This window comes from Protomyctophum parallelum (assembly GCF_964188405.1).
Source record: "Protomyctophum parallelum genome assembly, chromosome: 10".
In the NCBI taxonomy this organism is placed as follows: Eukaryota; Metazoa; Chordata; class Actinopteri; order Myctophiformes; family Myctophidae; genus Protomyctophum; species Protomyctophum parallelum.
This window is the reverse complement of record NC_139704.1, coordinates 26,799,508-26,813,443: the sequence shown is the minus strand read 5'-3', so window position 1 is coordinate 26,813,443 and position 13,936 is coordinate 26,799,508. Positions and strand designations below refer to the sequence as shown.

The following is a 13,936-nucleotide window of genomic DNA, read 5'->3' as shown; positions in this document are numbered from 1 at the left end:
AACCCGCGCTTCGGAGTCTTTGTGCAACGTATTAGTCTGTATTTTCCCAATATGAAAAGTGTTTTAATCACGTCTGTGTCGGATTCTGTCGGACGCTCCCCATATAGTCTTCAATGGGCGGCGGTAACTCGAGGGGGCGCTTCCGGTGAAGCCCGGAATTACACGCAATGTAAACGGGAAGTAAATGAGGGGGAATAAACTTTGTTCGGCCACAAACGAGATTAAAACTCATACATATTAAATAATATGGACTAATACATTGCATAAAGACTCCGACGGCCGAGTTATCATTTGGGGGAACCGGTTAAGCACATAATCATATGTTTTTGTACATACACGGAGAATCAACGGGCTGTATTGGTGACTGTGCACGAAGCACTGGCGGTGCATAGCCCAAACATTTAGAATCTCGTAGAGGGTTTTTTTCGATTCTGACGAATCTCTCTACGAGAGTCTAAAACACAACCCCCCCCTTTACCGTCGAAAGTTGAACGTTTGTGCCTCAATCACTCTTACCTTGTACAAATGCAAAATCTAAGCTGCTTTTAATGTTGCCCCACTTGTTTGTGAGGTGTACGGATTCAGATTAAACACGGAACATGCTTATTTTTCAATAAAAAAGCTATTTTAATCCACTCTGTCTCGGAATCTGGCGGCCATCTTGCTTTTCTCTCCATTGTAAATGCGCAAGAGAACCCTGGCCGCTAGGGGCGCGGGCAATATTCTGTTGCGCCGTTTACCGCATTTACAATGGAGGATTCAGAAACAGAGTGGATTAAAATAGCTTTTTTATTGAAAAATAAGCATGTTCCGTGTTTAATCTGAATCCGTATACCTCACAAACAAGTGGGGCAACATTAAAAGCAGCTTAGATTTTGCATTTGTACAAGGTAAGAGTGATTTTGAGGCACAAACGTTCAACTTTCGACGGTAAAGGGGGGGGTTGTGTTTTAGACTCTCGTAGAGAGATTCGTCAGAATCGAAAAAAACCCTCTACGAGATTCTAAATGTTTGGGCTAGGCGGTGCAGGCCAACACTACCGCAGTTACGAAAGTAAAAACTCGATAAAAATGCATCTATAATGCGTTATTTGAGTGTCTTTTATCATATCACCAAGGCTAGAGGCGGACTAGAGCACTGGCATGTCGTTTTGGGTTTGATATTAAGCAGAAACTCAGCGTTATTAGTTTACGTTTATTTTGAACACAATTCTGACGTTCTAACCTGCATTTTGTGTGTGAAGTGAACCGCTGCCGGTGTAGGCATGTAGCAAGCCAAGCTGTAGCATCATATAGCTCTGGTGGTCCATAGCAGAGTGGTTCTCAACCATGGACTGTAAAAGTTCTCAACCATTGGTCAGTCCAGTGGTCCGTGAGGGGGTTTTAGGTGGTCCCCAGCTAAATGGAGAGTTTGGTAACCAAATGGACCATTATAGGTCTTTAATTGAGTCTCGAAAGCGTGAAATGAAGCTCATTAACCATCAAGAGTTAAATTATTTCGCCATTTGAAAATAGCCGATCTACAAGCTCAGTGTTGTGATGTGGCACATTGTGCTTAAGTAGATCTACCATTTTCAAAAGATTTCTATACATTTGAAAACTTCTGAAACAGAAATGGGACATTCCTCATAATGAGTAGGCTACTTAATACTTGTGGTACATTTTAGTGCCAATATATTGTACTTTATACATTGCAGTAGGCTATTCATACTAAGGACTATATATATACCTCCCCTCCCCTCGTAAGTAAGACATGAGTTTTTCCACCACTGGTTTTTAACACGTTCTAAAGTGTTTTGTGGTTGCACTGCTTGCAGGTGTAGCACCATCGCCATCTCATCATGGCCTCCTCGCCCTCCTCCACCTCCACCCCGTTCACCTCCAGCGGCCGCTCTTCACGCTCCGCTCCCCGGTCCTCCGGTGGCCGTGCGTCCTCCCATTCCTCCCCGTCCGCCACCGGCACCGGGGTCAGCCCGGCTCGTCTCTCCCGAGTCCAGGAGAAGGAGGAGCTGCAGCACCTCAACGACCGCCTCGCCAACTACATCCAGCGCTCCATCGAGCTGGAGAGCCAGAGGTGAGATTGATTGAAAACTAGGGTTGTTCCGATCACGTGAGCGGGGGGCGATCACCCAAAAAAAACGTGATCGGGACATCCGTAGGCCTAGTATCAATATTATACATCCATATCATGATATTAGACTGGATATTGTGATTTTGGATATTGTGATATGGCATAAGTATCTGGATCGGGAGCAAATTACATGTGATCAGGACATCCCTATTGAAAACTTTACTAACAGTTTGCAGAAACGGGCACAGGAAAGTTCAAGTCTGCTAAGATGATTAAAACCTAAGAAAGCACTAGGCTTGTTTCCATTGTGGTCCTTCATATTCAATTCATCAGAACATTTAATGACAAATATACAGTACTATGCAAAAACAACACAAACTGTTGGAAATCATTTACTTTTATTTCTACAGGGGCTAGTTTTGAATTGCAACCACCCATAAGGGCTCTTTGAGAGCCGTTTTGAAGGAGAGTAGGGATTCTATACACATCGCTCTGTTTTTACTAAAACTACCGTTTCAGTGGTCACCTTATCACCTAAAACTGGAGTATGTACAGTACAGTATAGGCCCTTAAATCCATCTCAACCTATCAAAATGTGCTAGTAAGTGTGTTGTAGGGGTGAGTACAAGCAGTATGTCATGACTGTCATGAATTCTCTGTCTCTAGTGCCCTGTTCTTAGATTGTATTGAATGTTGTTGTTTTGTGTATTTTTTACTATAATCTGGCTGCAAACCAATTTCCCGCAAGGGACAATAAAGATAACCTTGAACCTTGTACAGTAGCCTGGAGTGACTAGTTTGTTTTTGCATGTCAGGTCGTCCATGGCGCTGCTCCTCGACGAGAACGAGGAGTCGAAGACCCGGGAGCTGAGCACCGTGCGGCGGCTCTATGAGACGGAGCTGGCCGACGCTCGCAAGTCCCTGGACGAGACGGCAAACGACCGGGCCCGGATGCAGATGGAGGTCGGAAACCTGTCAGAGGAGCTCACCAAGCTCAGAGCCAGGTGACCGATTCTACGAATGTATTAACCGTTTGCGAATGGCACGTTCCATCAATCCATCCATTGAATCCATCTTACTGCTTATCCAAAGTCTGCTTGCGGGGGCAACAGCTCCAGACTTCCTCTCCACACAACATTAGTAACTTTCAATGTTCCATGAACTAAACATGGTGAACAACGTTACGTATCATTAATGTGGAGGAAAAAAAAACTGTTTAAAATTAAATAACGGTTTGCAACAAAAAAAGCACATTGGTGTGATTTATACAAATGGTGCTAACCACTTCAACTCCGGTCAGAGGCCAAAGTCTCTTCGCCAAAAATAGCCGATTTTACAAGATTTTCTTTTTTCTCAGGAACCAGAAAAAGGAGAGCGACCTGGCTCATGCTCTGACTCAGTGGAGGAATCTGGAGGAAGCGTTCAACCAGAAGGACGCAGACTACAGCACCCAGCTAGCGAAGACCAAGAGGTTGACCACTGACGTTGATGAACTCCAAGCTCAGCAGAAACATGTATGTAATGCATGTCTTTTTACCAACTTTCCCCAGTGCTGTTAAAGGGTAAGAGCACTTTAGCAGAGGTTGAGTTGTGTACATGCCTTGCCATGATGCAACTCCAAATGTGGAAGAAAGTTTAAAAAAAAATTGCTCCATTGATTAGAAATTGATAATTCAAAATATGCTCCTCATTGACTTACATCAGGGGTATTCAACTTAGATTTGGCCGGGGGCCACAACTGTAGAATGATTGTGTGTGGGGGGCTGCAAAATTTGTGCGTTCTCAAAATGCATTTTGTGTTCAAACGCAAAGATTTATGTAATTTGTGCACAGTATGAGCACAGGGTGATATGTCTACAAGTATGTGCTACCTTTAAATAGATGTAGACCTATTTGACAGTGCACATAATTGCCTTGACATTAACTGACGAGCACACACACACACACACACACCAGCAGTACTCTAGTCTAAAGTGACTGGTGTCTGTCTCGTTTCTCTCCAAAAGCCCTTGCATATGATTAAGGATTACTGTCATTATGATAATCTCACTTTATATCGCACATACCATACCTGCAACTTTCATTAGCTCTTAACCCATTCTGACCGGGCACCCATTTTGGTGTTGGCATCATGTTATGCTTTAGCTATTGAAAAATAGCAGATCTACAAGCTCATATCGCGCCACCGAGTGGCGCGATACGAGCTTGTAGGTCTGCTATTTTTTGAAAAATCGAAGAATGATTGACATTTTTAGAATCTGATCTCAGGTCAGAATGGGTTAATCAGACCAGTGTGTGTCCAGTGGAAACCTCGTATGAATCTGATCTCAGGTCAGAATGGGTTAACCCCCCACACTCTTTTAGTACATAAAAAAAAAAAACCCAAACTAAGATGATTCAGACAATATAGAGCATCACCAAAACTCATGTTTTATTTTAGTTTTTCTTTTTAAATGTTAATTTCCTGTTTATATTACAATTTAAGATCTGGATCCACTGTTTCACGGATCCAGTCCAGGTTTTCTTCCTAATAAAAATGGACCTAAATAAAACCTGAACCCATTGCTAACATTTTTAAAGATGCTTGGTAATAAATAAATGACTAATTGTATTGTGTTACGTGTGTTAGTTGGATGCAGTGTTGGCGGACACCAAGACCCAGATGAACTCTGAGATGCTGAGGCGGGTGGACATTGAGAACCAGATGCAGACCATGAAGGAGTCGCTCGACTTCGAGAGAAACATCGGCAAGGAGGTACGCCTGTCTTTCACCTGTATTACATTGATCATTGATCATGGTCGAGTCGGTCGACTGTTGTCCTCTCTGGACTGTTCTGACATCATTCTGACGTCTGCATAGACTCGAAAATGCGTCAATGTAAAACTAGCTGTTGCAGGTATAAAAACAATACAGATTCCGCAACATCATGACATATTTACCTCAAACTGTATGTATCGTTTACAAACTAGCTGTCAGAGATTCTATCCAGTGTGTAATTAGTTTCCTGCCGTGCGAGAGGGCAGTTTCGCCGGGCATGGCCGCTATGTCGGACCTGGGAGTTGGAGCTGTGACGCACGCATGCGTTCTGCAAGTTATCTCCATATTACAGATGGGATGGTTGTATTGTCAAGCAGCAGTTGGTAGGGCCGTTCCTATTTAAATTTCTGTCCCACGATGTTTGTAACCCATTTTTGTTTTTCACCCGGTGCCAATTGTAGTGCTGTAATCCTGGGAGCTACTCTCCCTCTGCCAACCTGGGGAGAGCCCTGAACTGGGCTCATGCTTCCTCCTTCAATGCATGAGGAGTGAGCCAGGCCACTTGTGGTAGGACGGGCCATTGCAGCATCATCTGATTATTTCTATTGTGCGCGTGCAGGAGATTCACGAGATCCGGCGTAAGCATGAAAGCCGCCTGGTGGAGGTGGATTCAGGAAGGCGTGCAGAGTTTGACACCAAGCTAGCCGAGGCCATGCAGCAGCTCCGCCAGGAGCACGATGTACAGATCGGTCAGTACAAAGAGGAGCTGGAACGCAACTTCAATGCCAAGGTACGAGAGGCACGCACGCACACACGTGCACAGAAACGCACACGCACAGGCACATACACAATACTGTAACTGCCAATGCCAAGGTACACACAGCAACGTTAAAGGACAACTTTGTTTGTTTTTCAAACTGGTTCATGTTTTAGGTTGGAGGTGACAAACTGACATATTGAGCCTACAACACAGTATGGTATCTCGCTAGTATCCCCCTTCACATTCAGTAGATCCCATGTTTTGTGGCCACATGTAATTTCCTGGGGTCTAGTAGGACTAAAGTAAATGATAAAGAAAACGCCAACATTTTGTCAAATATTGCTAAAACGAAAGCAGCAAATGAATAAAAACACTCTAAATACTTTCTCTATACAACCTAGAACATGAACCTTGGTGGAACAAAAAAAAAGTTGTCCTTTAACTCTATCTCTACCGCTAGCTGTTAGCATAAACCCCAGCTCCAGGGGCCAGCATACACGCTCACTTTAAGACGACAGTGTTTGCCCGCCCCCCACACATTGTTAGAGTTAAGTGCCTGTCGGCTCAGGATGTGAAGGCTACTGCAGATTTCCACGAGGTGTACACATACATGGCTGTGCTTACTTGTTGGAACGACGCGAGATGACATGGCCTTGGCCTTGCATACAAACACGCATCACACTTTTCTTCCAGATTCTTTTAACCAACTCTCTTTCGAATGTTTTCAGTTTGTTACTTTAACAATTATCTTTCTAAGCTCTTGTGTCAAGGAGCCACATGCAGCAGGCATTTTGTGCAGGAAAACATTAGAGCACAAGGCAGTGCAGTCAGCCGAGGCAAGATGGCGGTGACGGCAGTAAAAGAGGTAGTCAACGTGACGCCGTGTTCACACTAGTGGCGACAAAGCACCGCGCTACGAGCTGTTTTCAATGGAAGTCGGTGACGAGAAGCTTCAAACTGATGCCCGGCACTTTATATTTTGACTTAAGACTAGTGGCTACAAATAAGTTCAGCTGGCTTTGACTTTGTTCAGTACTCCAGTTTTTCATTTACACATTGTGGCTTGTGCAACGCTGATCCTTTGGCCCGACCGTTCACACTGCATTTGCAAGTGACTAGATCGGATCACAGAACTTTGTGTTGCAGCCTGAATCAGATCTGTGTCACATCTAGATTGGAATCCCATTTATTTAAATAAGTCTAAACACAAATGAGTCACATGGAATCCGATTTAGATCAGGTTACTGCGTTCAGACTGAGACGGATCTCCTGATATTAGTTTTTGAATCTGATTTGAAACCACCTCTGAATGTGGCTCGAGTCGCATTTGTAAAAATCTGATTCCATGTGACTTGTGTTTAGAGTGGACTTATTTAAACGGATTCCAGTCTGGAGGTGGCACAGATCTGATTCAGGCTGCCAGTGTAAATGGGGCCTTAAACGGGGTTAAACTTGGAGACAATGTAGCTGAAAAGGCGTTGGTTGTTGTGTTGTCGCCACTATTGTGAACGCCGCATTAAGAAGTGAAACCTAGGCCAGAGAGTCTGTGTAAAGGAAGACTGACTGTATCATGTCTGTTTCCCAGCTAAAATGCTCAATGATATGAATCCCATCTTGTCACGCACACAAATGTATTTTAGTTTTGAGTGTTTCAGAAGCAATCATTGATGTGTATATATGCTGTATGTTTGCTTCCAACCCTCTGCGTACCGCAGCTGGAGAACGCCCAGCAGACTGTGTTGAGGAAGGGCGATGCCGTCAACGCCACCCAGGATGAGTTGACCACAACCAAGGTCCGCATGGAGACCCTCAGCGCACAGCTGCAGCTCTACCAGAAAGAGGTTGGTAGCCTAAACCAGGATAGACGGGAATAGTTGTAAATCTGGGACATTTGTATGCAAAAGTTCAAAACATCGTACTAGTGCATGCTACATTAGACTTAGAAGCTCAGCCAAAGTATTTCAATTTTTCAAAACTGCACAATAATTTAGAAACTGTAGATCACAAGGGCTATGCAGGTAGATCACATGACATGCCCCTAAAAAAGTATCTGACACTTGAATTAAGGTGACTTGATTCATTGATCAAAAAGGGCCTGTCAGCTCAAACCCACAAAGCAATGTTTTTTTTTTCGAGTGTTGCTGTGCACAAACGCCAGTAGCATTACAGATAAATACAAAACTACTTATTCCAAGTGCATTTGACTTATATGTAACACCAGTATATATACAGTAGTTTAAATATGGAATATAATATTCCATATTTAAACTATTTTCAGCAATGGTATAATCTTTTTTCAGTAGGTAAAGGTAGGATCTTGTTGAGACAGTCATTTTGAAAGTAGCTCTCAGGTCAAAGTGTGGGCATTTTAAAATGTGTGATGACAGAAGGTATGCACGTGACATCATCGTACCCGGACGTTATGTGGGAACGCCTACCGATTGGCAAAACTACTTTCTGGCCTTGACAGCCAATACATTCAAACAGAAAAGTCCTATCTGACTGCATTTAAATGACCTTCAACAACATTAAACTCACTTGCATTGGCAAAAGGGGGGTAGGAGTTTAATACTTCATCCTACTCCTTTTTGGACATGGATTTATTATTTATTTTGACGTTTGAAATGCAAGTCATCCATTCTTCTGTGTGCAGAAAGCGGCCCTGGAGGGCCGGGTCCAGGACTTGGAGCGGATCCTGGACAGAGAGAGGGAGCTGTGGAGCCAGAGGCTGGCCCAGAAGGAACAGGACATGCAGGGCATGCAGGCCAAGATGCTCCGACAGCTGGAAGACTACGAGAGCCTGCTGGACGTCAAGCTGGCGCTGGACATGGAGATCAACGCCTACCGCAAGATGTTGGAGGGAGAGGAGCAGAGGTAATGACCTCTGACCCTGGAGGGAGAGGAGCAGAAGTAATGTTCTTTAACCCAAATTCTAATACCCAGAATCTCGGGTATTGGAACACTTGCTCACTCGCACTCGATCGCTCCAGCCTGGCGGTGTTGTGGTGAAATTGGTGACCTGCCGAAATATGTGACCATCTTGACAAATTAAATCAAAACTAAGCTATGATGACAAACTATGACAAAACATACTGCCAAGAAAATGGCCGCTCTACAAGCTCAACGTGTCGCTGGAGACTCCCTTTTTTGCTGAGTGTGCGTGGGAATCGATGGTCGCTGATGGGGCTTTTGTTTTACAGGTTAACTCCACAAAAACAGGTTAGGGTTAAGTTTAGGCATAGTTTTTGTGAGGTTAGGGTTAGGTGTCACTCTCAGAAAAGGGCAGATCTAACTGTACAAGCTCACAACATGACACGTTCCCATGTCTTCCAGACTGCAGCTGTCGCCGAGCCCCGCCCAGCACTCGACGGTGGCGCGGACGCACGCGCACGGTGCGCGTAGGCTGAAGGGGAAGAAACGCAAGATGGAGGAATCCAGCGGCGGTACGCCGGCCTACAAGATGTCCACCAACTCCACGGCCTGCGGTCCCGTCAGCATCGATGACGTCGACGTAGAAGGCAACTACGTCGTACTGAAGAACAACTCTGACACGGTAAGATGCTCCGTCAACTGTTGTGTGGATTTTGCGCCGTATGGTTGCAACTTACTCCGTATGGTTGCAACTAGGGATGCACCGATGTATTGACCACATATCTGTATCTGATATTTTGCCGTTATCAGTCAGTATGTGCAAATAAAACTGACATTAACCGATGGCAGTAGCCAATCTTTATCTGTTGTTGATAAGCATACATTTTTGCGTTGGCTACGTTGGGGTGTGTGTGTGTGTATTTGTTTCCCCTGGCACAAAAGGGGGAAATAAAAACTAAAACTTATATCTGTATACTTATCGGCATCGGCTAAATTGTTATTTTAAACATCTGTATCGGCCAAGAATTTCCATAATTGTGCAACCATACGAAAGATGGAACTAGGGATGCAACATCTCAGCTACCTGGTCTCTACACTCTCCGTCTCCGGTCTAAAGCAAAGACTGAAGTTTGTCATCAGTTCTGGATGATTATGAATGTTTAAACGTAACAAACCTTGTTTTAGAAAAGAAGAAATGTATTGGGTTCAATTCTGTCTAGTTGGTGTGTGTTAACCCCTAGTCGCCTGCTAACATTTCCAGGAGCAGCCACTAGGGGGATGGGTGGTCAGAAGGACTCACCCGAGCATGGAGAATGTGTCCTTCCACATCCCTCCTTCCTGTGTCCTGCACGGAGGCCAGACACTCACTGTAAGTTCTACTGTACATCATTGTACTGGCACTCACTGTACTCTTCTAAGTTCTAACCCAGTGGTTTAACTCTTTTCATATCAAGGTCTATTATTTATTCAGCATTTGAGCCATGGAACCACCATTTGATGATTTTGATTTAGCCTCTCAGACCAAATATGATGTTTTCCTTGGAATGATTTTTGTCCACAATTCCATGCTGTATTGATGTTGGTACCATAAGAGTCGTAACAAGCTAACTCTCTAATTGCATGGACATCTTGTAAATTAAGTAATGCAGATCTGCTTAACAATACTTTAACTCTTTTGCATAATGGGATTTACTGTAATGCTTAAGAGTTGTGTGTGTGTGTGTGTGTGTCAGATCTGGGCAGCAGATGCAGAGGTGGAGACTGACCTTGGGAACATGGTCATGCAGGGTCACACAAGCTGGGGTCCAGTCACTGATGTAAGGGTGATCCTCCTCACCCCCGACCAGGAGGTAAGGTTAAAACGTTCACTTAATCCTTTTTGCAAAAGAAAATATATGTTAATGACGTTTGACAACTACATGTTGTCTCAGTAAGACAGCCCTCCCCCTATCCACAAGGAGCTGTGCACCAAAGCATTATGGGAATTGTAGTCCAGCAAGGAAGTGAGCCCAGTGTCTATGACATCAGACACTGGGCTCACTGCTAAAATATCAAACCATATATTACCCTCAGGAAAGTGTTAAAAATCTTCTAAACCTCATTAAAGTATATTGTTTTTGCAAAAAGGGTGAAGTGTCCCTTTAAACTTAAAGGTTTCATGACCTCATTTACACCCAAACAACCTGAACTTTATACATTCAGGCCCCTTTTCCACCGGTTGGTTCCCAACGGGAACCGGTTCAGTTCTTAGTCCAGGAGCCAGGGCTCCAAAATTGGAACATTAATTATGAATTGAGTGGGTAAAACCATACCTAGATTATCACCATGGAACTTCCCCAATTGAGTACTTATTACAAATTAAATGTTTTTAAATATGCAAATGAGGCATTATGTAGGAAAATATGCAAAATAATAGAAAATATGAAAAAGCTACTATTGTGGAAGTGTTATCATGTATTAATTTACTTGTATTGATCCTAGTATAAACAATTTAATATAAGACTAGTTTTTCCCACCAATTTTGGAGCTCTGGCTCATGGACTAAGAACCAAAAAGAACTGAACCGGTTCCCATCGGGAACCAACCAGTGGAAAGGCGGTCTCAATGGATTTCTGTAGTTTTCTGAACCCTTTTGAGCTGCAATGAAGAGGCAAACATGCCTCAACAGTGACATCAGCTGGCAAATCCCTATGTCATATATATATATATATATATATATGGGATTTGTGGAGTTTTACCACACGCCACAGGCAAATCAGAGCACTTGTTTGAGCCAGAAAACTACAGAAAATCTACTAAATGTTAAGTTCATGTTTTTAGGGTGCACTTGAGCTCAGAAAACCATCTCTCTTGGCGCAGTGAGCCGCAGCCGCGACACGCTCGGGAATCATTTGTAGTCTATCTAACCTAATCTATGTTAAAAACAAATCCGGATCGTATCTGCTCTTCTCTGCTGACATCCAGGAGACAGCGGAGCGCCATGTGGTGTGTGTCCAGGCCACGGGTGAAGAGGAAACCGGCATGTTCCGCGAAGAGTACATGGAGGGGCATGATGTACAGCATTTAAGGAGACCGGTAAGCACTATGCAGAGTACATGGAGGGGCATGATGTACAGCATTTAAGGAGACCGGTAAGCACTATGCAGAGTACATGGAGGGGCATGATGTACAGCATTTAAGGAGACCGGTAAGCACTATGCAGAGTACATGGAGGGGCATGATGTACACTTGTACAGCATTTAAGGAGACCGGTAAGCACTATGCATACATGGACGGATGTGATGTACAGAGTTTAAGGAGACCGGTAAGCACTATGCATACATGGACATACATTACCACTGTGCTCTGCTCTGGTGTGATATCCACTAGGATCAACAATACTGTAAAAGTAGTGGGTCGCACTCAGAGTGGCAAGAGTGAGTTGGGGAAGAGACAGCGGAGACGGCACTTGTTTCACCTGACGAATATGACTGATCATTTCTTGTTTATATGTCAGATAAACGTTTCAGCTATCCAGCAAGTAAATAATAATGTCAACGCACTCTTGCAACTCTGAATGCGACCCATTACATTTATTAAGGCATGCACATAAAGCCACCCAAACGTAAACACATTAAACTAATCTCTAAAGCCAGACTTATCGCTTCCACGATGTTCGAATGCTACGTTTGTAGTTCCGCCCCGTAAAGGAGAAACTCGTCTGCTCTTGAGATCAGAAGTATTATGCAAACAAGCACAGTGCGGCATTCACAAAAATATATGGCCAGGGAGATGGCACAGGACATCCATTTTATTTTGTACTCCTCATCGGAGCTTCCGAGGTCGACTGTTAGGCGGAAGCGTTTGAAAATTGTGGAAGTTGTATCTCGAGACTATAGGCATCAACAACAGACGGTGGTTGTTGGCAATCGAAATGTTGACTAATTTCCACTGTTTACCGTCCCCTGCTGCGTGCTGTGAAGCCAAAGAAAAGGAAATCAATCTGTGACGCGTGTTCTGTGTCTTGAGGTTAGTGCAGGGGGACAAGCAAGCACTCTGCTGTAGTATGATAAGCGAGGAGGGCTGGGCTTTGCTTAATTGTCTTCACAGCATGTATTGCCCCCCCTTCCCCCTCAAGTGTAATAGATTTTCCTGAAAAATGTCAACAGAACTAACTCATTCCATGTGGTTTTATTACATTCCATGATTTTTTTTTGTTGCCAATCAATAACCCCCCCCCCCCCCCAATGCTGTGCTGCATGTGCTATTTTAATGGTCATTGCTTGTCAATCAGTCCATGTTGGTGTTTATTTAGTTTTAGTCAGTATTTTTGAGTAACATACCAGTCGTAGTTTTAAATCGATACGTCCATGTGTCTAATGTGTTGTATTTTTCTAGGTTTCATCTGCAGAGGCGAGCTGTGCCATTATGTAATATTACCTGGACCCCCTTCCACCTCGCACTGAATCTTTGTTACCTGGATGGGCTGCCTTTAGCTTTGGAACTTTTTATTCCTTGTGTGTGAACATATTATACAATTTTAATGGATGTTGTTGGTTTGCATAATAAAGATTTTTCTAACGCAAATTCTGTTCATTCATCCATCGTCTTGCTGCTTCATTGGAACTGCAGAGGTGTAACGGATTTAGTGGCATCTTTGTGAAAAAGATTAGTTCTAAATGGATCCAACCATAGAGCTTAGATCCATTTAGAACTACAACCATGGAGGTGTGGAACAGGTGGCTGTACTCTAAACACAATGTCCTGTTTCACAAGTTTTTAAATGTATAAGAATCATAATGAAAATGGCAGATTTATTTATTAGATAGGCTATTGTCAAATCAATGGCCAAAATGTATATATACAGTGCCTTCGGAAAGTATTCACACCCCTTCACTTTTACCACATTTTGTTTTGTTACAGCCTCATTTCAAAATGAATTAAATTCGTTTTTTTCCTCATCAATCTACACACAATGATGAAGTGTAAAGTTTTCTCACATATTTTGTTAATTTATTAAAAATAAGAAGCTGGAAAAACACATGTACATAAGTATTCACACTCTTGACTTATACTAAGTTGAGGCACCTTTGGAAGCAATTACAGCCTTTTTGGGAATGATGCTACAAGCTTGGCACACTTGAATTTGGGGTATTTTCCCCCTTTCTCTGCAGATCCTCTCAAGCTCTGTCAGGTTAGACGGGGAGCATCGCTACACAGCTATTTTCAGGTCCTTCCAGAGATGCTCAATGGGGTTCAAGTCTGGGCTCTGGCTGGGCCACTCAAGGACTTTCACAGAGTTGTCCTAAAACCAATCCTTCGTTATCTTAGCTGTGTGCTTGGGGTCGTTGTCCTGTTGGAAGGTGAATCGTTGACCAAGTCGGAGGTCCTGAGCGCTCTGGAGCAGGTTTTCATCCAGGATGTCTCTGTACACTGCTCCATTCATCTTTCCCTCTATCCTTCTCCCCACAGCATGATGCTGCCACCACCATGCTTCA

General features: G+C 43.6%; 1 protein-coding gene across 1 annotated transcript; it reads left to right on the top strand.

Moving 5' to 3' along the window:
* Positions 1-1,840: 1,840 nt before the first annotated feature.
* On the top strand, positions 1,841-12,904 carry LOC310865762 (lamin-B3-like; the record flags this gene model as incomplete). The annotated part of the gene is made up of 13 exons (XM_083774970.1): positions 1,841-2,073; positions 2,886-3,074; positions 3,428-3,584; positions 4,700-4,825; positions 5,448-5,618; positions 7,304-7,429; positions 8,242-8,462; positions 8,922-9,141; positions 9,721-9,828; positions 10,193-10,309; positions 11,424-11,534; positions 11,829-11,875; positions 12,850-12,904. The coding sequence occupies 13 exons, from the start codon at positions 1,841-1,843 to the stop codon at positions 12,902-12,904; spliced, it is 1,881 nt and encodes a 626-aa protein (XP_083631096.1).
* Between the last annotated feature and the right edge of the window lie 1,032 nt (positions 12,905-13,936).